Raw genomic sequence first — 25,609 nt, 5'->3', positions numbered from 1 at the left:
AGGTGTCTGCACCAATGATCAACATGCTTGACTGATCGATAAAGAGCCTGAGGGGTGCAAAGTGGGTGTCCCGAGAGGACCACACCTTAAGAAGACCGTTTTCTCACCCTGTCAGCACTTAGGAACTGTGGACTGTCTTCCAGACAATCCAGAACAGACGGCATGCAGCCAGACTCCGGTCTTGTAGGGCTGCCAGGAGGCCTGCCCTTCACCGTCCGGCCTGTTTATTAATCTTGTGTCTGAAACATGTGCACTGGGACCTGAACATGTGGAGGAAAGTGATGTTCAGCAATGAAAAAAGTGTGAAGAAAAGCACTATGCTGATTGTTGCATCAATAGAGTAATATTTTTTGGTGGAGGCACTCTATGCTGCTTGTATATGCCCAACTTGAGTTATGCTAAAGGAATATGGGCTTTAATAGACAATAAAAATATAGATACTGCACATTACATCAACCTGTTGCTAATGCGCAGGTCGTCAGTTGGTTGGAGGGTCACAGAGATGATACAACAACATGGTTGAAAGAAGATAATAACCACAGCGCTTAATATCACACATCCTTTCAAGAATCAAAAAACCTTTATTTGCCCTACACATTTTCTCTTCCCTCTATCACTAAATTCATAAATCCGTTGAAGAATTTAATGCTTTTATCTCAAAATTATACAGTTTTCCCTTGTTTACTTTCAGTTTCTCTTTCAAATCTTGGCCTTTCATTTTACATCACTTGATGATATTTCAAAGGAAAGCTTAGACCACGATCAGTGGTTTTCTAAATGTTATGCTGACCTCGGATAACATGAGCGGCCTTTACAATAAATGGATGTACCAGTGTGACAGTTATTACAAAGGTTGGACAGGAGGGCTAGATCTGTGGGTGTATGCTTGTGTGATCCTAATGTTACCGGGCAGCCAGATGGCACGCACACAGCCAGGAGAATAGGGCTCAACACAAAGCATTTACATTAAGAAACACATGTACAGAGAGATCTCAACAGATGTTACAACATAAGAGCAGACTAACGCACACCTATGAAGGCGTATGCAGATGTGAACATGCACGTGGCATCACAGGAGATTAGAGACGGGCACGGCCGCGGTCATTTTCCAGACACACAGATGGTCAAGCAAGCGTTTGATGAAGGGAGATGAACAGTTGCACGCCCACTCATACTCTGTTGTACAAAGACGGACACATGCTCAGATCAGACAGACAGATGAGCTTGAGTGTGATGACAAGGAGCAGCAGGAGTGAAAAAGAAAGAAGGCTGAGGATCAAACAAAAAACAAAGAAAGAGTAAAAAGCTTTTTGTCAGAAAAACGTTGAACATGTGGAGATACAGATATCTGTGTCAGAAAGATTGACTGACTCAGTCTTGAAGAGTTAAAGTGAGCATATTTAAATCATGCACTCAAAGAATACAGGAGCTCAGGAGGAGCCACCTGAGAGCTGCTGCTAATGTTAGCTTAGTTTACTCAATAGTGCCACCATCATTTTAAGTTGCAATAAATAACATTGTAAATCTCTGTTTGTTTATGATGTTAACTTAGCCTCTTCATGCGCACCCTTTCATAATTTTTCTGGTTTCAGAGGTTTTTCACAATTGAAATTAATTTAATTCTGTATATGCACAAGATTCTTGTACCTTAATGAACAGAAAGGTGCTCAGAAAAGAAACACCATACCCCAATATGCTTCTATATGCTACTAGGGTCGCCACCTGTCCTTTAAAAACAGAATCAATCTTTATTTGACAATTAACTGGTGAATCCTGTTTTGAATCAATGCAGGAGACAATTTTTTCCTTATTGTCATCTTCCAAGCTACAGTACCTACAATATAAAAAGCATTCAGCCCCTTACATGTTTTAACCTTAAACTGATTTTATAAATTAATCATGGTCTATAAAGTAGATAAAGATTATAAATCTTCTCCCAAGCCATAGTTCTCTGGCAGACTAAATGAGACTGTCCTCCAGGCTTTTCCTATATTCCTTTTACCCTCACCTATACAAGCCTTCCGTGATCAGCTGCAAAGAAGCATCCCCACAGCATGATGCTGCCACAACCGTGCTTCACAGTGGGGATGGTGTGTTTGTGGTGATGTGCAGTGTTTGGTGTCTTGTCTGATGGCCAAAATCTACCGTTGTGGTTTCATCTACCAAAGAACTTTTAGTCATGAAGCTAGCTAGAAAAGTCAGATGAGGTTGTCATTACATTGGAACAATGGCCAGCTTCAAGAGGGAAAAAAAGTAAAAGGGTACGATTAATGTTTCAAAAGTTATTTAACTTTATATAACCTGTCACTTCTTGTGGTCTCAGAGAGGTAGTCTTGTAATGCTATGTGATCGGCACTTGGTATCCATCACTAAGCTAAATTTTGTGTACACAAAGAAAATGATGAAGAAATCTCTAAAAATGGTCTCTTATGTCTCACCTGTTTTGCCACCTCTGATAGCAGCAGCGTCTTCCCCGTGCATGGCCCCCCGTACACTACCATAGGGCTCATTCTGCTCCCTTTAGATGGCATCAGATACTCTTGAATGTAATCCAACGACTCGGTCTGGAACGTGTAGAGCGCCGCGTAGCTTTTACACAGCGACAGGTGCTGCAGGATCTCATCGTACAGCGGGTCGGTCTCTGTGTCAAAGTTCTGCTGCACTGTGGCTTGGATGATATCCACCATGTCCTCATAGAACTGTTTGCAAAGACCCTCCACGTAGTGGCTCTCCACTTCCTGCGAATAGCCGAGCTTCATGTCGCAATGCGTGACGGAGGAGTAGACACGGAGGTTGGAGGCAGCGACGATGGTGGGGATGAACTCGTCCCGGACCTTCAGAAGGCGTTCGTAGGCTTCTTGGTTGCGCATAATGCGGTCGCCACTCACCACGATGTCCATGTAGCGGGTCATCTCGGGGAGTTTGGCAAAGCGGTCGAAGTTGGAGATCTTGCGAATGTAGCAGACGCATTTCCTGAGAAAGGCTGGAGTTTGTTTCCCAAGGGCGAAATCGAGTTCATCCTCCAAGGCTGAGGAAAAAAGAAAAATACAGTTTTGTCATTTCATAGGCGAGTCCTGGTAAGTCCTCCTACATTCTTGAACTGTAACAGCTTCACAAACTAAAGAAACATGTTGGCTTTAAGCTGATAAAGCTCACAGCTTGATTATTATCTACCACTTGCAGAGATAAATGTCTTTCAGATGCAGGATTTGAATTCAGCTGGACAGATTTTAGAAGCCCTTTAGCCTCCGATTAGACAGATTTCTCCTGAGCCTCATTTAAGTAGAAACAAAGTTGATAAAAATCTCATAAGCCAGCGCTGCTGAACTGTATCAGCGGCTGACTGGACCTCTGCCAGCATCTCCTGTGTAGCTTTTCTCACATGCTAGCAGCTAATTAGGTGGGAGAGGGAAAGAAAATGTGTGAAAAGAAAGTTCCAGGAGAGGAAACAACATCCTACACGTAGCAAAATGAAGACCAGCTTTGAGCCCAGTGTGCTCAATTAAAGAACATCAAAACTGCATCCTCATGACACAACAGGGCCATGACCTATGACCTGCACATCATGTTATGAAATCGAAGCTACTAATAAGCTTTATACTTTATGAACATGCTGTATGCTGCCTTTATAGATGCCTAATGACACCAAAAAGCTTAAAAAAATGTTGTATGGAAAAAAGAGAGACAGTTAAAAAAAGTAGTTTGCACACATATAGAAGGTGTGCAGTGATGTCACCTTCAGCATGTCTGCTCAGTCAGGCCGAGTTGCAAAACAATTTGAAACACAGCTGTCTACTCTGTGGGGAATGGACGACAATAGGAGGAAGACAAATGAATATTTGCTGAAATTATGGATGTTCTGACTCAACAGAGATTCAAGCTGTTTAATAAAGAGACAGTGGCCCATGGACATGCATATTTGGTCATAAATTGAGTTTCCTTTATATTACATTTATATAGACCTGATTTAAAGTAGACAAAGCAGAGCCTGAAGGAAGCCCGGTTTATCAGTGATATATGTGAAAATGAACTGACATCAAAGTTGTGGGTTACTACAAAGTTTAAGATCAGTTATTTCTTTATATTTCAGTCTTGCATTTGCTTTTTCTTTCTTCGGCTTATCTGAAAAAAACTTTTGTTTTTTTTTTAACGTGTTGTAAAAATCAGAGCTGTATTTTATAAGAAGATAAATGCACCCAGGCTTTCTTTCTTGAGCTAGCTCAATTTCATCATCTGCTAAACTCTGTCGATAGTATGAGCGTTTACCAGGTCCAATACTTTGACTTTATGAGAAAATACATGGAAATAGGTTCAGTATTTGACCAAATAGACATCACATTAATTTACAAAAGCTACTTTATTTAATTTGTGGTAAATATCACTGGACTAGATTTTTTTTTAGTAATTGCCTGTATATCTAATATCTGATTCCCAGTCCTGGTGATCAGATATCCCAGGATTATGTACAGCTATAAAATCCTAATCTGTTTTTTTAATGCCTTGTCTCTTTGGATGTGATTTAATCTATGGAAATTTGAGGTCTTAAATTTCCTTTAAAGCCTAGTATACACTGTTCCATTTTGGGCTGTCCCAGACGAAAGCTGACCAATCATGAATTCTTTGGTCGTGTCTCTAAAACGGAGGTCCTACGTCACACCGAGACAGGTTGACGGATGGCTGGCATCGTGGCCTTGTGACCAAAGATAGCCTGGGATAAAATTGTGATAGTGTCAGAAATTTAAGATGACCTACTCTGACTAACCAACTAAGAGGAATGCAGAAAGAAATGATATTACAATAAAGGTGACACAGACGCAAACAAACAAGTTAGCATTGTGGAGACAATGGCAAAAAGCGGAAGTTTGTGAGATTCCAACACAGAGGAAAATCTTGATCTCAGATGTTTTTCTAAGCATATGGATGCTACAGCTACAATGGTTTTATTGTTTTTTTTGCTTCATTTACCATGGCACTAGTGGCGTAGATGGATGATGCACACTAGTGACATTTATTTCTTGCACACTGGCATTCATAGAGGCCTGTGATTCAGCGGTGTTTAATAGGAGTTGTCATTGTACAGTCTGCACACGTCAAACTTGATGTCGAATGAGATTCATGTTGCAGAGTGTAGCATGTCAGAAACTTATGAGATTTCTAAAAACGCACAGTCTGAAGGAGGCATAAGGCAGAAAAAAGTTGAGGGAGAATGGAGAGGTTCAGATTATATTCATCACTAACTGAAGACTTGGTAACTCTGTAATATGAAGCATACAGTGGTGGCCAATGTAATAGTTTCTTTGGAGATGATGTCACGCAGAAGGGGAGAACACCTGCTGGGGGGCAGGGAGTGATTTCTGCACAGAAACGCTTCCACTTTTGTGTCCTGAGGGTAGTGAAATCTTCAGGCAAAAATGTTCAGAAAACTCAAAAGAAATGGCAGCAGGCATGGATTAAAAACGCCACCGTCTAAAGCCTGGACAAGCGGTGTCACAAAACGCTTATGTATGGTCTGTTTCCACAAAGCGGTCCAGTTTGGTTCAGTACAATTTGTCACAGTTTAGCACATTTAGGGCCTGTTTCCATAGCTGGCTTTTATAGCACTGGTAGCGCTGATAAACCCATTTTCTGAGCGCTTCTTACTAGCATTTACTGTTTATGCATAAGGTGTTTATATAAAAATCCTGTCCTGACACAGGCAGCAGCAGCTGAGTCAGATCTGTGTCTCTTCCACAATTGTTAGAAGTCCCGCCCCTTCTTGATTTTGATTGGAGGTGATGGAGAAAAGACACTGATGAGTGTAGCACTGTTCAAAAAGTTGAACAGCTTTCAACTGAGAATGCTTTAACTCTTGGAAACAGAAACAGCTGATGCTAAGGGCATTTTTTCTGCCTAGGGCACTGATCGCTGAGACGCTAAAAAAGCTAAACTAAACTCTAAACTCTGATCTTGCCCTTGTTTCCTCAGTTGACGTCTGTCTGATGTCATCTGTTGTGATAGGAAATCAGTCTCTTTTAAGATATCTTCACTTTTTAACCGTTTGGCTTTTTAATCAGGATTATATTACGACAAAGGATGGAGAAAAGTAAACTGGCACTCAAACCGGAGCTAGCTACAGTGGCTAACATAAAAGAGCTGTTTCATGGAACAGGCCACACATCATTACTTGATTACCTACTCGTCAAAGTTTTTTTGGTTGATCACAGTTTCAATTAAAAGCATGTTTGGGACAAAATGAGGATTTTTACATGTTAACGGGGCTCTGTAGGTGGGCTGTGAGAGGCTGTTTACAAAAGAAAAAGAAAAAAGAAAGATTAAATCACATTTTAAATGATCATAAAATACTTGATCACATTATTTTTTAAGTCTCAGAAGTAACTAAACACAACCAGAAGTTTTTATACGTATGCTTTTTATCATTTATTTGTCTGATGTATACAGGCAGTGTCACAGTTTAACTGGTTTTGGTCTAACTGGTGACACCTTGTTATTCACTCTACTATGCCAATAGAAATTAAAATTTTTGTATGACCAAAAAGAAACATTTCTAAACATTTCATCAGGTGAACATCATTAAGGTGTAATTTTTTTTTGAAAAGGCACTTTTTTGCAGAATTAAAGCTGTTAAGTGATTTTTTTCTAATGATTCAGTTCACCAGTATGCCCGGTCTGTTACTCAGAACTGGAACTGCAGTGACTTGTGCTGACTGTGAAGTCACATGCATACGCGTTACATATAAATTAAATATATATATATATATATATATATATATATATATATATGAGTCCATGTATGCTGCTGTAGTACATGTCGCTGCCCCCTCAGTGGCATGCCAGATGCCGCTTCCAATCTCGCCGCTGCTGCTAAATCAAGAACTTGTCATATTTCTTTGACTGTCTTCCACGCCGACACTTTGAGAGAATAAAAAGAGATGCCTTGAAAGAGTCGTTCAGTTCTGTCAAAACAATTCAGTAATAACTTTGGGTGAGAATTGTGATATGAGGCCAACAGAGCTATGTGAAAAATACAAAGCAGGAGGAAATGCTCAAATATCAGAGATGGACCTTGTTATCAGTTTTCCACCTTCACAGGTAGGAAAAACTCATTATAGCTGTTTTTGTTTTTCCACATTTGATGTTTGGTTTTAAATGAGGGAACCAACTATGACCTCTTTTGGGATAATACAACTATTTTCAAGAACAAAACAATATAAATCTTGAGGGCTACAGAAGAAGAAGACATACTTTATTAATCCCTGAAGGAGATTAATAAAGTATGTGCTCTTGCAACACAGTGGAGTTACTTTGTTTTATTAATAAAGTTTTAAATTAAAAAGGCAAGAAATCTCTTGAAGTGTCGCTAGAATATTTCTACTAAATGCATGTAATTTTACCTGACTTCTTGACTCATTACAATGAGAACATACAGCGTGATCTATCAGTCACTGTCAGCTGCTGAGCTGAGTCTGACAGTTCCTGATTGCATCTCATCTCCTGTTACCAACTTTGACACAAGATGATGCTCCTATTAACTGTTCCTGTGAGATTATTTTACCAAGCAGGTAAATGCTACATTATAAAAATGTATTTTCAGACAGTCATTTTCAAAGATTTTGAATTAATTTGTGATCTGCACAATAATCCATCACTGATCTTCATAGATAAGTGAAACGACCACAACACTTTTAATTATCACGTGTAAATACACAAATGTATAAAGCTGTTTTTATTTCATGCAGATCAGTGCTGTGAAAATAAACTGTAGTGAAAAGAAATGAATCAAATGGTAGTGTGGCATTTCAGCAGATAACACACCTCCAAATCAGTCACACAGGAAACAGTGAAGTTTTCTCACTCTGAGCTCCGTTATAAATGTCTCCTCATCTCCTGCAGGTGTATTTAAGGAATTGAATTTAAGCTATCTGTCATGGCAGAGGGAGATCAATTAATTAATAATCAGATGATGAAAGAGGAAGTAATGATGTGTACAAAATTGTAATAAAAAGTACCTGTAGTTGCAGATTGTCATTCAGTACGCAAACTCTAACGCCAGGGGGCTCTCAATCCAAACAATAACGCAATCTGACACACAAAGACCAGCACTGCTAAGCTCCGCCTACTTCTTGTTTTAAAGTTAGGATGCTGGGCAATAGAAAAGCACTCCATACAGTGTATTTACTATAAAGTAATTAAACATTTTGTTTTTATTGATGTGTTTCACATGATGAGGGAGAAAAGCGGTTAAAAGTGCCCTTCCTGGTTCATGCTGTGAGCTACTTTTGCAGTGTAAACAAGGAAGGCCACTTTCAACAGCTTTTCTCCCTCATCATGTGAAATACATCAATAATAACAAAAATGATGCTTTACTGTTTTGTAACATCTAACAGAGTGAACTTTCTGTTGAAAGTAGTCCCGTATTCAAAATAACCAGGTGGGCCAAGCTGAGCTGAGAAGTACTCTACCGATAACTATATGTAGCATACTAGTAAGTATTTTTTTTTTTTTTATTAATATAGACGTTTTAGTGCCAAATTCTTCAAATGTATACTTTTAAGGCAACAGCTTATTTTTTATTTGAATTGAGGACTGCGTTCATTAAAACTAAATGCCATCTGGTGTTTTTACAACACAATTAAACACAGTTTCATTTCATTTCATGAATTCCACATAAAAAAGGGAGAAAAGCAGTTAAAAGTGCCCTTCATAGTTCACACTACAGAATGCTTTGTAAGTAGCTTGCAGCACAAACTAGGAAGGTCACTTTAATCAGCTTTTCCCCCTCTTTATCTGAAATTCATCAATGAAATTAGAACCTTATTTTACTTTTAAGTAAAATATTAGGACTGTTAATGTGTTAACGCTAGTGATTAATCTTAGCATGTTTTAAAAAAACAGCAACACAAATAAAACATATGACTAAGTTTGACTACAACTTCCTCTTGTAGAACAATTTACGTGAACTAAAATATGGTTTTGAAGATAAATTTGGTTTATAGGCAGTCAGACTCCTTTATACATGAAAGGCAGTCATCGAACAATCCGGCACAAAAAGATGAAAAAGACAGGAAAAGCAGAAAAAACAGAAACAAACCAGAGCAGAGGAATTTCTTTGCCTGAGCGCTCTTCATGGTCCCTTTCTCCTGGAGCTGCAGCACCGCCGTCCTGAAGATCCTCTTGATCTCCTCCGACACGTTCCTCCAGGCCTTGTCGTTCTTCGTCTTGGCTGCGGTGCTCGACTCCATCTGAGCGGGACAGGAGGGCAGAGACAGGGCAGTCTGAGTTTAGAGTTCAGACCAAGGACTGTCAGTGCCCACTGAGGGAATCATGTTTTCATTTACAAAGGGAATATTAGTCTGTGTTTATTTGAAAAACATTCATTTATGTTGGCTGGAAGGCCTGAATCTTTCGTTTAATATTTACTGGTATGATTAAGTTTAGAGAGTTTCTGCTTGAGAACGGAGACTTTGAAAGATGCTGAAAATATGATGCATCAAATCTAGATTTCTTTTTGTCGATGGGCCATAAAAGTAATATTTAATGCATTTTTAAGCACAACTCAGGGCAACATTATTGTGAAGTCTGTAAGAAAACTCAAAGACATCCAGGCACTTTTAGTTGGTTTCAGTTGGTTTCTAAAGAAATGAAAGATGAGAGGCATAAGTTGAGTGCTGATATGGAGAATAACAGCACTGGGATGTTATCTACATAGATCTTTCTACCCTAAGTTTTCTTTTAATAAAATTAATTGTCACTGCAAAAAATGTTCAATAACAAAGACCACCAGCTGTTACTAAGCTACCATGACCAACTTTCAGTTTGTGTTGATTTTGGCGCCCTCTGCAGACAGAGTGGTGCCTTCTATTACTCTGCTGTTCTTGCCCAAACTGTATCTTTTTTTAGAAAATCTCATCCAACAGCCAAATGGTTCACTCGTCTTGTTTTTGCTGGATAATAATGCTGGCTCTGTAATAACCAGACCATTTCGTGAGTCTGCAAAAACAAGTAGAATTCACACATAATCATCAAAATACAGAGTAAAATGCAATGTTTTTATGTATGCATTTGTATGCTTTGTATTTGGAGGTCATTTCCTACGCTTTCTTCACAGATTCCGACTCTTATCACTGTCCTATCTCTCTGTTATAAAGGTTATAAATATATATTTTTGCACTGTATCTTTGCCTGATACATCGAGGGTCCAAACTGCAACATTTTTATGTAATTTTGGTTGCAATTTCCCCTGAAGGACCTGGTGTAAATCTGGTGGAACTCATCTTGTTTGACATCTTCCCGGCGACAGCATTTACAAACATTAAAAATGACAATGTAAAAGTTGAATCTTGTCCCTGATTGCCTTGTTTTCTTTAGTAAGACATAAAAAGGAAACAGCATTAGTTTAAGTCAGTTTTATAACCAACTAAAATCTGGTTTGTCTGTATAACAAAAGGTAATAAAGTTAAAAATAAATGTTAAAACCACAGGGCAGAAGTTCAGATCCAGAAAAACATCAGAGGTGTTGTGTTTTGGGAGGATTACCGTAATTTAAACCAACTGAAGTCTTGGCTTGACTCAGCCCCTCTACAACATTCACCTTGTTATCTTTCAACCATTTCTCCGTAGCTTTCGCTGTATGATTCTGGAAAATAAATCTTCTAAATCTAAGCTTTTGTTTTCTTGCAGACTGAATAAGATTGTCCCCAAGGATTTTCCTGTATTTATTCTACTTTCTCCCCTCACAAGCCTCCCAGGGCCAACTGCCCCACAGCATGATGCTGCCACCACCGTGCGTCACAGTGGGGATTGTGTGTTTGGAGTGATATGCAGTGAACATAGCAGCTTCTCTGATGGCCAAAAAGCACCATTTGGTCTCGGCCCAAAGAACTGTCTTCCACTTGACCATGGAGTTGATGATGATGGATTTAACTGAACTCCAGGGGGATGTTCAGTGCCTTGGATTCTTTTTGTGTCCATCCCCTGACTTATACTTTTCAATAACCTTTTCTCTGAGTTGTTTGTATTATTCTTTTGTCTTCATTGTGTAATGGTAGCCAGGTATACTGGTTAACTAGTAACTGGAAAATGTTTTTCTCTTTGACATTAGAGAAATTTTGTAATAAAAAAAAATTATACTGAGCTTGATTGGTTCATAAAATCAGTAAAAGGGTAAAAAATCAAAGGGATAAGGAATACTTTTTATAGACCATGGATATTTCTTGTGGAGAATTCACAAGCTATAAAGCTTGTCTACAAATATCCATCAAAGAAAAACTAAAAGTCTTCATTCAGTTTCTTTTCTTCTGGGTATTTAAGCACTTTTGTACCACAGACAGTTTCCTTTAAGGCACTTTTAAGGCAACTGGACTCACAGAGTTCTGGTAGTTCTTGAGCATCTGGGCTTTGGGTTTGAGGTAGTATGTGGGTGGCACAGAGTTCTCATCCCTGCAGTACCACTCCTCCAAGATGTGTGTGTCCAGCCCCGCCTCCACAGCTGCATCCAAGATCATCTCAAACTCAGCCGACTCCACTTCCCCTGGCACTCGGATGCTGCCATACTTCTCTCCCACCAGACCCTGAAGGAGGAACGGAAGGAAGGGGAGATAAAGGGCAGGGAAAGTGGAAAAGAGAGAGACAGGAGGTATGAATTATTATGATCCCAACAGCAATTTTTAGTGCAACTTTTTATTGTGAACTGTGAAGCCATGATACAAAAAGTTAATTTAGACATTTTCACAACCCCATTAAACTATGGTGTAGCTGGGACTTCCACCAGCCATTTTTAACAGAGGGACGGTATTTTTGTGCTCTTTTATGCTGTAAATCACAGTTTATTACTGATAAATTGATACTGCTCCAATATCATTGCACCACTCCTCCCACAGAGAAACATTCATATTTACAGCAAGTGTGGCAAAAACAAGTTTAAAAATAAAGAAAGTGAGAAGAGACTGAAGGTTGCTCAAGGAAATACCATCTGCCCACCATACGTCCCATACTACAGCATATACGTCTCTTTGTGTACCATTATATTAATGCATCTTAGAAAGGTGACAGAGGAAGGGGCGCATTGATCTGACTACTAGTAATACAATTATTTGGGGTAAAGCAATCTGATAAAATGTAATCTGATAACTTGAACCAAACTGAACAGGTAAAAAGTAATCTTAATTCTGGATGAAAAAGAAATCTGATCACAGGTAATTTGACTACTTTGATGGAAAAAATCTGACTGCAAGAAATCCGATCACTTGGATCAAAGTAATCTGATTACGAGTAATCTGATTACTTTGGTGAGCGAACTCTAATTCCAAGTAATTTGATTACTCTGTGAAGAGTAATCTAATTACTTTGGTAAACGTAATCAGACTATACTTAAATCTGGTAATTTAAACTAAACTGAACTGATAATCTAATTTTGATTCTTGGAGGAAATGAAATCTGATTAATCAGATCACTTGAATCAAAGTCTGATTACTGATGACTTGGGTAAGAGTAATGTGATCACATCTAATTACTCTGGAAAAGTAATATGATCACTTTGAAAAAGTAATATTATTACAAGTGTTCTGATTATACAAAAAAGTGAACTAAAAAGTAATCTTAATTCTTGGATGAAAGGAAATCTTTGTATAGGTATATTATTTGGACAAAAATAATCCAAATACAAGTAATCTGGTAAATTGGACCAAATTACTCTGATCACAAGTTATTCAATTACCTTGGAAATCTGACAATTTGAACAAAACTAAACTAAGAAGCAATTTTATTCTTGGAGGGAAATACATTTTATTACAGGTAAACTGACTACTTGGACAGAAGTAATCTGATTGCCAGTGATCCGATTAAATGGAACGTAATCAGATTACAATTAATCTGATAATTTGAACAAAACTAAACTAAGAAGAAATTTTATTCTTGAAGGGAAATACATTTAACTACAGGTAAACTGACTACTTGGACAGAAGTAATCTGATTGCCAGTAATCCCATTACATGGAACAAAAGCAATCTGAGTACAAGTAATCTCATTACTCTTGAAGATAATTCTGATCACAAATGATCTAATCACTCTGGAAACTGATTACTTTGTAGATCAGATTACTTGAGAAAAAGTAATCTGATTAGTTGGAATCTGATTACAGGTCACCTGATTTGGACACTATTATGTTAGACTATTGGCTTTCTGAATGCTGAGCTCATATTGGCTCCTGGGATGCAAAGCTGCACTCAGTTCCTTAGACACTCTAAGAGCCTTGGTTTCCCACCTGGGGTCCAGGCCACCTTAGGGTGGGGGGATCTTTTGGCAAGAACAAGCTTGTGTAGGCCTATTCTACTGGGACTTTTTCAATCAAAACATTTAAAATTAATGTTTTATTTTTATTTGAGGGTTCGAGGGGCTTAGATTTTTACGTGCAAGTAAGGGGGCCCTTTAAAAATATATATATTTTTAGGGCACTTTGACTTGCCTTGAATCTGGTCCCTTCAGATGAAATGGACTGAGTTCATCCATAAGTCTCCTGTACACTGAGAAAGTTTCTGTAGAGGAAACACACCTGATTGTATCCTGAAGTCTAGTTCTTACGACCCCCTTCACTCATGTCTCATGTTCCTGTGAGTTCCAGAGTGTTTTGGGCCTTTCATTGTAACACAACAGTTTAAACGCTGAATTACCTTGAGAGGGTGTCTTAAGCTGTCTTCTTTTTATTTCCACTAATTTATTGTTTTCAGTGAGAAAAAGCTGATTGGTTCTGCTGCTGCACAGCGAATGCTTGAATGACACATGGTTATGTAAAACTGGCAGTCCTGGCCAAATTTCCTAATGCTCTGTAATCAGTGGCATTAAGGAAATGAGCAGATTTGCTTTATATGTAGAACAGATGGGACTTTTTGAATGAGAGGAAATTAATGCATTAATGAAAGGGAGACAGAATACAATCTAAGACTCACTGTAAAATTTGATTTATACGTGTGCCATCATCAGCAGCAGTAGCAGCTTTATGAGCCAGTGTCGACAATCATGCCCAACAATCTTTTCAGTCAGAAACCAGAACATTCAACACAGAAGCGGCATAATTGGGCATCATCAAATGAAAAAGTGGCCTTTTCATCTCGCCATTATCTCCCACTCCAAATGGCATCTCTACTGTAAGCTCCTGTGAGTCCCTGCTCTTCCTCTTGGCATCTATGCATGCTCGCTTTTGAGTGGCAGCTGATTCAATACCATCGGAAATGATCAGGGCTATTTCCGCGTGCTCTTTCTCATGTGCCCTCACAGTCACAATTGAGGACAATAGCAGTGAAAAAAGGAAAGAAATCACAGGAAATCCTCCACTTTATGACCAGCTGATCTTTACTTCATGTGTCGTAATGCTCATGCAGCTGAAGCCTCAGGGTGCAGACGCAGAGCGAGGGACTGTGAGCTTCAATGAGCAGGAAAACGGCGTTGGTTTTTTCGCTCGCGGCAATGACGCTTCAAAGCCGTTCCACGTTGGACTTCTTACTCCCTTGGCATTCGCAGCGGGAACAGATGAAGAGAACAAGCCAGATCAGATGATGACATGTGGCGTGGACCGTAGGAGTGGCCTACTCTCAAAACCCACAAACGCCTCTGGTAAATTCATTACATCCCTACAGCTTTGATACAAAAGGTTGTTTTGCAGCTCCACTGTCTTCCCTGTGTACAGTAGCAGTTGTTTTGGAGGAGGAGGTGTCATAGTCAAGGCTGGATGCTGGATCCAAACCCCTGTTTGTTACAGCTGACCAACCTAAGTAAAACAATACATTAAATGTGTGAATATTCCACCTAGGAGGAGGACATGAAGAGGAAAAACAACAGTGAAGAAAATATCTGAAAATCCCCTGAAAAGGAAAGTGTTTTTAAATAAAACAACAGGGTTGAAAAAAGTGATGCTACTGTCAGTAATGACAAAAATAAACCTTGCTGTGACTGCAATTTTCAGGCATATTCATACAGTTGGAAGCCTGGAGAAACCTCACGGAAGAACAGATTATGTGTCAAGCACATCTACATGAAAGAAAATATACAACATAGAGAAAAGGGGAGAGGGATTCCCTCTTATTTGAGAGCATCTCTCTGCTCTTTCCTTCTAAAGTCAGAGTTATAAAGATAATTAGGCCAGACTGCTTACTATTAACTAGAACTAGCCCCTGGCGGTTATATGCTTCCGAGAGGTTTTTTTTTTTTCCTAACAGTGAAAGTACAGTGGTGGGTAAGAAAGACAGGCGGGCATAGTGTCTGTGGTCGTGTTTTCATGGATAAACATGATGCCAAAAGACTGTGACCTTTGACCTCTGAAATCTAACTAGTTCATCCTTGAGTGAGAGTGGACGTTTTTTGCTAAGTTTTAAGGAAATTTGTCAAATCCCTCCCTTACCCCTTAACATGAGGCCCAAAGACCTACAACCTTAAAACTTCTAATAACTCCTCCTTGAGTCAGAGTGGAGATTGGCACTAAGTTTGAAGACAATCCCTGAAATGGTTCTTGAGGTATCGTGTTCTCAAGAAAGGTCTGGACAGGTGAATATAAGCATAGACAACCCAACAAATAGTCTGGACAACAGGCTATTTCAGATATCCACTGCACAGGATATATTCCACATTCATAAAGGGAAACCTCCCATACAATGTGATTGGGAAGGGCAAGACTTTTTTTTCTTTTTTTTAAATGCAGAAGGGGACTGGCTGATCATTCTGTCAGTCAAGTAACATGAGCTCAGCAGTAAGGTGTTGTTTTACTTCACCAACAGGGGATCTTGTTGTTGGATAAAACTTATGCAGAAAGCCAGTCAGGAGAAGTGCAAAAACATCTCTGCCAAAAAAAAAGGCTTTCAGTGGGGTTCTTTACTCCTCTTTAAAGAAAGAAATACTGTATAAACAGTTGCTAAAACTACGTCCAAGCTAATAGCTTCACCAGTAGCCACTGTATATACTGGCTAACAATACAACTGTTACTATCCAAACTCATGCTGAAGCAGGTTGGAAAAATTGCAAAAACATCCTTGTTTCTGTAGTTTTATTTTTCAGTCATACATAGGTGGAATTGTTTCCTGATCTCTGCAAGTTCATCATCATAAAAAGTGCAGCACACTTTCATCAACTTTCACAGAAAGCTTAATATTTTCTCTATTTATGCAACGCTGTTACCATCCTCATCATTAGAGGATTCATGCAATAAGGCCAATTTTCATGGAAAGGGCTGTTCTCCCCGAATAACTGCATAATGGCTCAGCGTCTCAGTGTGCTAGTGCACATCTGTGGTGACTGGCCTACATCATAATAAGAGAAGCATTAAATTTAATCATTTTTCTTTAGACTTATTTACAAAGTTTTAGAGAGTGCACATTTTTGTGGAGCTTTGACAAAGCATCATGTGATTTGACTGCACAGAGACAGACACTTATTCAAACATGTTTATGCAGCACCGCCAACTACAACTGACAAACAACAGCAAATAAAGTGTGACGTCTAACACCAACATGTGACACATCTCCTGTATCATCTTGTGTAATATGAGCACGTACAAGTGTTTTAAAGAGGGTGTACTTTAATAGTGGAGTAGGTATATCATCACCTTCAGGTGTGCCAAATACGTTTCCTTGTGGGCATGTTTCAACAAAGTCCAGTTGTTTTCCAGCTCTGTCCTCTCCCTCTCAGTTATCAAGAAAAACTGACTGATGAGCCCTTTGTAGTTTTCATCTTTAATCAGTGTGTTTGGCAGCGAAGGCCGTCTCCTCTTAGGCATTGTGGCAGAGTTAGGGCATGTGCTATACAGGGCAAGTGACGTAATGAGGGACAGGGGGCAAACTGAAGCCAAAGGCGCTACAGTTTGGGATTTTATAGACTATATATATATATATATATATATATTTATGATATTTTTATGGCACCAGTTTTGAACCAGTGCACAAAAGAAGAATTCTGAGATTTTTCAAGGACAACTGGAGCAACATTGTGGCGTGCAAACTGACACAGACAGACAGACTGCCAATTATAGTAGTAAGATGGGTAAAACCGCGGCTACTAGCTGTTTTACTGGTAGCTGCAATTACCTGCTTCCAGTACAACTAAACCCTGCCCATAGCTACTGCCTCCTTCTCCTTAAATGATGCTGATTGATCAGGTCTGTTCTCAGACTTGGAACAATCATTTCAAGAAGAGCTTTACAAATTGGATTTCCTGATAATGGACATAAAATCTGGCAAATCCAACTGCTTTGCAGGGTATTTGAGCAGCCAGACAAGATATAACTTGCAGCCAGAGTTGGTCCACTCTTGCTAACGCTAGCTTGTTTAAGCTTACAACCACTCAGTGAGTTCATAGAAATGCCATGTTTCTGCAACATGACATGCTAGACTGTTTCATTTATCAACTGCATGGAAATTGATACAACCGACTCAGTTTACTTTTAATATTGAAATTTCATGTACCTGGGTCCCAAATGTGTTATAAGTGTGCTTATGATCACAAATAACAACAATGATGTTCTGACAGGCTGCTGGTGGTGCTAGAGGGGATGCTAGAATGCTGGTGGTCGTACTTTAGCATTATTTGTAAGATGGTGCTTAAGTGAACACATTAAAATTTACATTTTTTTAATTAAACAAAGAGTCTACTACTCTGATACTACTACTCTTAATGCAGGAGTAGGCAGGAGCAAACATGCTTGGGATGTGGATGGCACACTCTACAGGAGTGGGCGGTAATGGTCAGAAGTCGAGGAGTGGGATTAAGAAAAAGTCCTGCACAGGGCTCTACTTCACACAGCATTTTAACAACCTGGTTACAGACAGTGAGCTCTGTAGCACACAAAATAAAATGCAGCCTTTTTGAAGAGTTTATTCTTTCAAATGAAAACTAACGTTATTAGCCAAGCAACATATTTCTGTCAATGTTGATACAGTTTTCAAGCTAATATCTGCTGTTATCAATATTATGTCAATAATATGCATTCCTAATTGAATGTTTTGCATTTTTCTATAGGCTAATAAGTTTCCTGTGTGCCTTAACAGCTGTATACAGCCTTGCATGTAACATGCAAACATCAAAATTATTTTAAAGCTAAAACAGCCAATAGACAAGGGACTGCAAATTCTCAGATCCTTATAAAAACTGTAATGGGATTGATTGTAGGATGCCTGGGCTTCCCTGTTGGTCACCTCAGCCGCCCTCTTTAGACAGACTATGAGTCACAGTGCTGCAGTGAGGTGAACTAAAGCATTGCTGAGAGAGGGCCGCACCGTATAGTGAGTGTGAGATAGTCCCTCTCCAAGTTGCTGACAAAGTCTCTGTCAGCTCTCCTCGCTGTGATAACGCAGGATGAAGAAAGTGGGTGACTGTGCGAGCATGTGTGGAAAAAGATTAGGAAAAAACCAACAAATTGACAAACTAAAGTGTTTCCATTCTTACACACACGTATGCCAACTTGTTCAAAACACTCCATGCTTGTTTTTTAAGCTTTGTCGATGTTAGCAAAAGCAAAGACGGTAAAAGCAGAATGAAATCCCTGTTAAAGACACGCTTCTCTCCCTCCCTCTGTACTCAGCTTTTCATTCTTGGAAGGTGTTTTTGTACTCCGGCTAAGTGCACTTTATCTGATGAGCCTGGTTGGGAGAGGGGGCTAAGATATTGTGTGCAGCTACAGTACAAATCAACAAATCAATCACTCACATGGTCAATCAATCAATGAAACTCAGCCGACTGGGCTGATATTTGCTGCATTAGCACTGGCACTGCAGAGGGAGAAATGGTCCTGAAAAGTAACAGATCAGATCTTAAAATTCTCAGTTAGAAGTCTACTGTTGATTTAGTCAGTTCTATTCATACTTGTATAGCAGGTATACAGGTTCAGGTCAACATGACATCAAATCTTGTGAGCACAATATTTCAGGAATGAAAGAATTATGCAGCTTTTTGTATCTGGCATGTGATTTGAGCTGACTGAACTTCATGCAAAGCATTTGGTAGTCTGGAGTGCATGGCTGGAAGGTGTCAGCACTTGAAATCATCTTTTCTCTCTCAACATGTGAAATTCATCCCCCAAAAATGAAACCCTGCTCTTCCGTATAGTATCAACACCTCATACAGTTCAGTTTTTAATGAGAAGACACCTCAATTTACAAAAGACAGTAGGCAATAGAGGTGGGCAAAGCAAAATGTACAATCGGATCACTGCATGGATGTGTTAGATGGCACTGTAGCAGGGCCTGAATTTGAAATAGCACATAAAATATTTAATTCCAACAAGTCTTGCTTTCAAAATGCGGGAAAATCCTGCATAACTGCATCCGTTGCTCACTGGTGCTTTGCCCATCCAGGTCGGCTATAGCTGCCAAAAAAAGAGCACCCTCCGCAATGAATTAAACCTTCCATTATCTCCCTTTCTCTCTTTCTGCACACTTTGTGTGCGTGTTATGGTGTCGTCTGACATGCTCTGCATCCTGCAATGTTTGGAGCGTTTAATACGCATTATACCATGACTGAGGCTTGCCTTGAATGGGTCTCACATGTCCCATGAGTAGAGCCCAAACGATACATTGGCTAGCTGATTTAATCGGCTAATATATCGGTTTTCGGATTTTTATATTCGCTAATATCAGTACCGGCATCAGCCCCAAAAAATCCATGTCTGCCAGATCCCTAACCATGGGTTGTAAAACAAAGTTCAGAAAAAGTCATACTGCAACTGAGAATGGTTGAAGATCACACGGGCAGGTTTAAAGAGGAGGGAGGAGGAGAGGCAGTACTGACGAGCTGAGGTGAGTAGATTAAAGTTGTTTGTGATCAAACCCCAAAATAAGTTTCGGAATGCTGCAATATGTATATGTAAGAAAATCTAATTCCCAATGACACTAATGGCAATGATGCCAGTCATGTAAACCAGGCAATAGAAGCTGAAATTAAGAAGTGATAAGATTTTATCAGGCTGATCAGAGATAACAGTTTTCATCTCATCTATGATGCTTGAGAAAAAGGAGTTTGGAGGTGAAACTGACTGATGATATCAATAGTTAAAATTATGATCAGAAACTTTTATTTTCTTAGATTAGGTGTCTCCTGTAAACAAAATTCTATGGAGTACAGTATTAACTCAATTATATCCTGTCTCTTGAAATCATCATTTAAGGCACTTTTTGTAACTCAATAAGAATTAATACATTGCCAAATTTTCATCTGACACTGATCCAGTAGCAGAAATGACAAGATCCCTTGGGGAGGTTGTGCACATTTTTTTATTCTTCAGTTTTGATATTTTTGGCTGTGTTTATGTATGTGGGATGAATTTTGGCAAGGTTGTGTATTTTTATTTGATTTTGTTATTTCCATCTCAGCTCCTACATCCATCCATCCATTATCTATACCACTTATCCCATTGAGGGTCGTGGGGGTGCTGGAGCCTTGGGTGCTGGAGCTGAGAGCCGGGGTACACCCTGGATGGTGGCCAGTCAGTCGCAGGGCTAACATAAAGAGAGAGACAACCAGGCATGCTCACATTCACACCTATGGCCAATTTAGAGTCACCAATTAACCTAACAAACATGTCTTTGGTGGAAGCTGGAGAACCCGGAGAGAACTCGCGCATGCACAGGGAGAACATGCAAACTCCACACAGAAAGGCTCTGACCGGGAAGCACAACAGGCACCTTCTTGCTGTGAGGAAACCACTCTAACCCCTGCACCGCCGTGCAGCCCTCAGCTCCTACAGTAAGTCTAAAATACAGTTTACAAGCACGACTTACACTCAAGCTGTTAAGTGCAAAAATGCCCCATTGAAACCCATTCAAACTACAATTTTTGATTTCACTTCCATTAAAACATTATACATGCATTTTATTATATCTGGGTGTCAATCTGGGCTTTTCACTTGGAAGTGATCATTTTTACTGCTCTCTACCTGATGGAGTCATTCTGACCATATTTGGCAAAAGGAGAAAATACATGCTTAACATGCAAAAAACAACAATGCATAAAAATCAATGTTGCTGCTAATCATTGACATATCCCAGGCTGTAATAATTCAACACACAAAAAATTACTTTGCGTGTAGTATGTTGAAAAGAATTAATTTTTCTTTTTTTTTCATTGCCATCATGACAAAAAGGCATCCAAAGGGTTAAAATCTTTAAAAGTTAATGAATATTTGGTATCAATAATTAGGTCAGTTCTAGGTTAACTACTGTATGAAAAGATCATTTTTTGCACTTAGCAGCTTTAAAGTGACTAATTTTAAAACAATCCTTAAGGGTTAAATACATAAATAATCAATAATCTTGATGGTTTTGTTTGCTTTGAAAGGTCAAATAGAGGCATCAACGTTAAATTAGTCTGTTTTTCCATAAAAAGACAAAATCACACCGCTGTACGTTTATGTTTCCAAAAAGCCCCCAAGTCAAATTCAATTTTCAGAGCTATGAGCGATCTCACCTTTAGTGACTCAAGCCCATTATTTCAGGTATTTCTGCATTTGCTAGTGCAGCTGACACTTAAACAAGCAGGTCTAGGCTATCATGTTGGCAGTTACATCATTTAAACTGAATGGACGAGAAAATAAGAGCCGTATCCTCTTACATTAAGTCAACCTAAACCAAGGAAGTTAAAAAAAAGAAGAAGAACTGGATGTGCAGCTTGTCTGCTCCTTCAGGCATTCATCAAGTTTTCATGTTTCTACCATGAAGGAATTTGACACTTTTGGAGAGCAGAGAAGAAGAAGAAGAAGAAAAACAGACGTAGCTCATTGTCATGCTTAATCTCCGGGTCAATGACACCATCACCATGCCAACCCCTGCCATCACCATGGAAACCTTCTTTATTGCATTGACAGGTTAGAGAAAAGCCCACCCCCTCCTCCCAAATCCCCTCAGCCAGGTGTAACGAATTGGTTGTGTTGTGTAGTGTGTATATATATCTCTGTGTCTATGTGTGTTTAACAGCCCTGCGCTGCCACCTGTCTTGTGTTCAGCGTTGCCCTTTGAAAGACACTCGCTGAAATTGATTCTTGCTCGTAAAGACAGACTGACACATCCAATAAAAAGACGGTTATATAAAAATTCACTCCCGTCTTATGAACTGAAACATCTCTAAATCTTCATGGTCACACATCTGCTAAAAGATACTAAATGTATGCTTTCTACCCCTGTGGTTTTACAAATTTTTCCAGAAAATGCCATTAAAAATGATCAAAAATACTGACATTTACATGAAACTCCCTTCACACAGAAGAGAGGAGTTTCAAAGAGGTGAGCAAGGTGAGATGCAGGTGTCAGAGGAGGATAAAGAGGTCTCACACATATCTACTGTGGCAGGAAGAAACACACCTACACGACGCCTGTCAGTCCTCTGTGGTGCTTCTAAGGAAGCTGTTATTCCCTTGCCAACCTCCCATCCTCCCCCCTTTCTCCTCTTTTTCCCTCCATTTTTTCTGCAAGGGAAACAAAGAGAAAGGACATGTTTGCCTCGCTACATCAATAATCAATGTGAATGTAGTTTCCCTTTAGGAGATTTCCCTCAGTTTTGATCCTTCTGTGGGTTTTGCTCCTGTTTTTTCATGCATCAGGCTCTGCGACAGTTGTTGTGGGCTGCAGACCTCCCAGATCAGCAGCTCTTTGAAGTCTCCCTTTCAATGATGAGTGTCTGAGAGTGTACATGCTGGTGAGGGGTGACACAGAGGCGTTTTTAAATGGGCACCTTAGTGGACGGAGAAAGGTTTGCAGATATTAGGTACAAGGATTCTTGAAATCCTTACAACCATTATGATGCAGGACTTTAAAAGACTATTTCCAATGGAACATACCCTTTTCACTGAATCCTTGAATGTCCAAAGTTTTTTGACACAAGATACAATCCATGAGTGCTAGCAGAAGCACTGTTTTGACACTCTGCCATCATTACGTCTTTGTACAATCACATTCATATCAGTTCACAGTGTGTTACGTTGTTGCTGAAGCCTAAGAGAGCATCACGTACGTAGCACAGCGGGAGCTCCGCAGACAGTCAGACATGCACACATAAAGCGCTGATATTTCATCATGTAGAACAGGTGTGTCAAACTCAAGGCCCGGGGGCCAAATCTGGCCTGTGTTACAGTTACAACCAGCCCACAAGGTCATATCATATTCTTGTTATGGCTGGCCCTAAAATAAACGGTCTGCAGATTTCCTGCAGTATAAAAATGTAAACCTAACCTTGATGATCTGAAATATCCTTAAATCATAAAAATGTGAAAAAATAAAGGGTAAAAATAACTTGATCGAAAGAAATGTGGAGAAACAAATTTGTTTGTGTTTTTATTTCATATTTTCAATTTTGCATTGCAAAATTATGACTGCCTTGCAAAAGCTAATAGGGATCTAAATAAATAAACAAACAAACTTCAATTTATTATTTGGACTTTTATTTCATATTTTAACCATTTCAATTTATTACTTTCACTTTTGTCTCATATTTTGACCTTTTGAATTTATGAATTTGACGTTTAATCTCAGATTTTAAATTGACAAGTTATTATTTTCACTTTTTATCTAATATGTTGATCTTTTAATTTATTATTTCAATCTTGATATCATATTTTGACCTTTCAGGTGCACCATTTTTAATTTTAAGCCATATGTTTGCCTTTATAAACATAACTTTCTTTTTATGTATTTGCCTAACAAAAGCATTATTTCAACATTTAATTTCGTGTTTTTTACCTTTTGAACAAATAAGTTAGACTTTTTATTTCAGATCATGAGCCTTTTAACTTATCATTTTGAGTTTTTAAATCTCAAAATCCTTTATCATCATTGCTAACTTTTTTCCCCATAATTTATTACTGTCGTAAAATGAGGCTGGCAGTTAAATGTGGACCCTGTTAGGCCCTCAGGTCAGACCTTTATTCCTTCTGTGATTCAATCTGACACCCCTGATGTAGACCATTGGTTCTCAAGAGGTAGGTCAGGATCCAAAAGCGGGTCGCAGAGCCCTTTTTTAGTGGGTCAGGAATGTGTTGGAAGCAAAAATTTCACCATAAAGTCCATGAAACTCTTCTTGTTTTGTCCTGTCTCTTTGATTTGTCAATTTTTTTGCTCTGTATGAGGTCCAAACTGTAGTATTTTTCCATAAATAAATCCTATTTGGAAAAAATATAAGAAATTTGGGTCACAGTTTCTCATTGAGGAGTTGATTTTGGGTCCTGAGGCTCAACCAGTTGTAACCAGCTGACGTAGACATAGACATATATTTGTATATTATCCACCCATTTCTGGGGAAAACACTAATTATTTATGATATATTTATCAACAAAAGATGTTTAAATGAGAGAAATAGATATGTTTGGTCATGTTTAAGACACAGGCAAGTATGTTAAGAACTTCTTGACAGCACTACATTGCTGACAATCCTGTGTCACAGCAACGTCTCTGATTGTTTGAGCACAAATTTGGCCTATGGGCTGCTACATTCCAAGTCAACAGACTGGGGGAAAAAGTGGGCGATTATTGTTGAGCTCTGTTGTGATGACAGATGCCACCATGTACGTCACTTGCCACCAGAACAGCCAGTCGAATTTTTTCAAAATAATTCAGTTGCAGTAGATAATTTCTACCTGTGGAGGGCATTTGCTATGCAGTTTCAACACAAAATGTATAATTTGAACACTTTTTGCTATATTTAAAAAATTCTTGTTTGTAGCAGCCTTTCAGTGTCTAAAATGTTCAACTGCAGGTGTGAGTGTATTCCTAGTAGCATTAAAGCTTCTCCATGTAGAATAAATTGTGCCCACTCTTGAAAGTACAAAGCATGAGTTTGAATCAAAGAAGAAGAAAGAAAATGAAACCAACACCACCACACAAGCTTACACCCAGGCTTTGAGAACAAACTGTATGTTGTTGCGAAAACAACAAGAGGCTAAATTCTGCTGACGTTTTCTCCGTCCCCACACATTTATCTAGGTCTACCACCCTGCAAAAATAAACAGCGGTACTCGGGAGATAACCCAGACAACCCAGAACTGTCATAACTGGGGATCCAAGTCCCTGATCAAAGGACCCCGTTGCTGGCGCTGCAGCTCCGAGCTCCCCAAGTGCTGAAACAGGGCCGACCCGAGAGTGGCGTACGCCGGGAGCCGGGCTGTAGGGACCACAGCAGCTGGCTCTCACACGTCTGTGGAGACTTTGTAGAGCTAAATCTTTCTGCTACACAAGAGGGCATTAAAGATTCAACCATCCAGATTGGGGGGGGGGGCTCTACGCTCATGTGTGGAGGTGTGAAGTGATCATGCATCCCCTGAGTTACCTGACAGATTCTCAAACTCACAATACACGAAACGCCTCAGGTTAGACGCTCTGTTTGTACTGTATGTGCACAACATGTGGTTGTGTTTGAATTCAGAGGATGAAAAGAAAGGCAGGGGGAACAAAGACCTGTATGTGTGTAGTCGAGTCTTGTGTGTTCTTGCAGTGCGTTGTGTGGTTTTGCTCGAGGTCAGTCGAGGTTAAGACGGTGAAATTGCAGCACTGACAGAGGGCAGAGGGCTGTGAGGAATGAATGAAATAAGCGTGGGATGTACAATACCAAGCTAGCAGCACAAAAGGGGAGAGAGTGTTGCTTCTTTTCAAGACAT

At 39.3% G+C, this 25,609-nt stretch overlaps 1 protein-coding gene across 3 annotated transcripts in view; it reads right to left on the bottom strand.

The window, feature by feature from the left end:
* LOC121504944 (NACHT and WD repeat domain-containing protein 2) overlaps window positions 1-25,609 on the bottom strand; it is a 78,878-nt gene that overhangs the window by 11,231 nt on the left and 42,038 nt on the right. For all 3 annotated transcript variants that reach the window (XM_041780065.1, XM_041780063.1, XM_041780064.1), the window contains exons 5-7: window positions 11,364-11,567; window positions 9,089-9,239; window positions 2,439-3,028 (exon numbers count right to left, since the gene is read on the bottom strand). In XM_041780065.1, the coding sequence (XP_041635999.1) occupies window positions 2,439-3,028; window positions 9,089-9,239; window positions 11,364-11,567 (945 nt within the window). The remainder of the gene's footprint in view (window positions 1-2,438; window positions 3,029-9,088; window positions 9,240-11,363; window positions 11,568-25,609) is intronic.

Source organism: Cheilinus undulatus, linkage group 22 (assembly GCF_018320785.1).
Source record: "Cheilinus undulatus linkage group 22, ASM1832078v1, whole genome shotgun sequence".
NCBI lineage: Eukaryota > Metazoa > Chordata > Actinopteri > Labriformes > Labridae > Cheilinus > Cheilinus undulatus.
The sequence above is the reverse complement of the archived record's forward strand: the minus strand, read 5'-3'. Positions and strand labels throughout refer to the sequence as shown.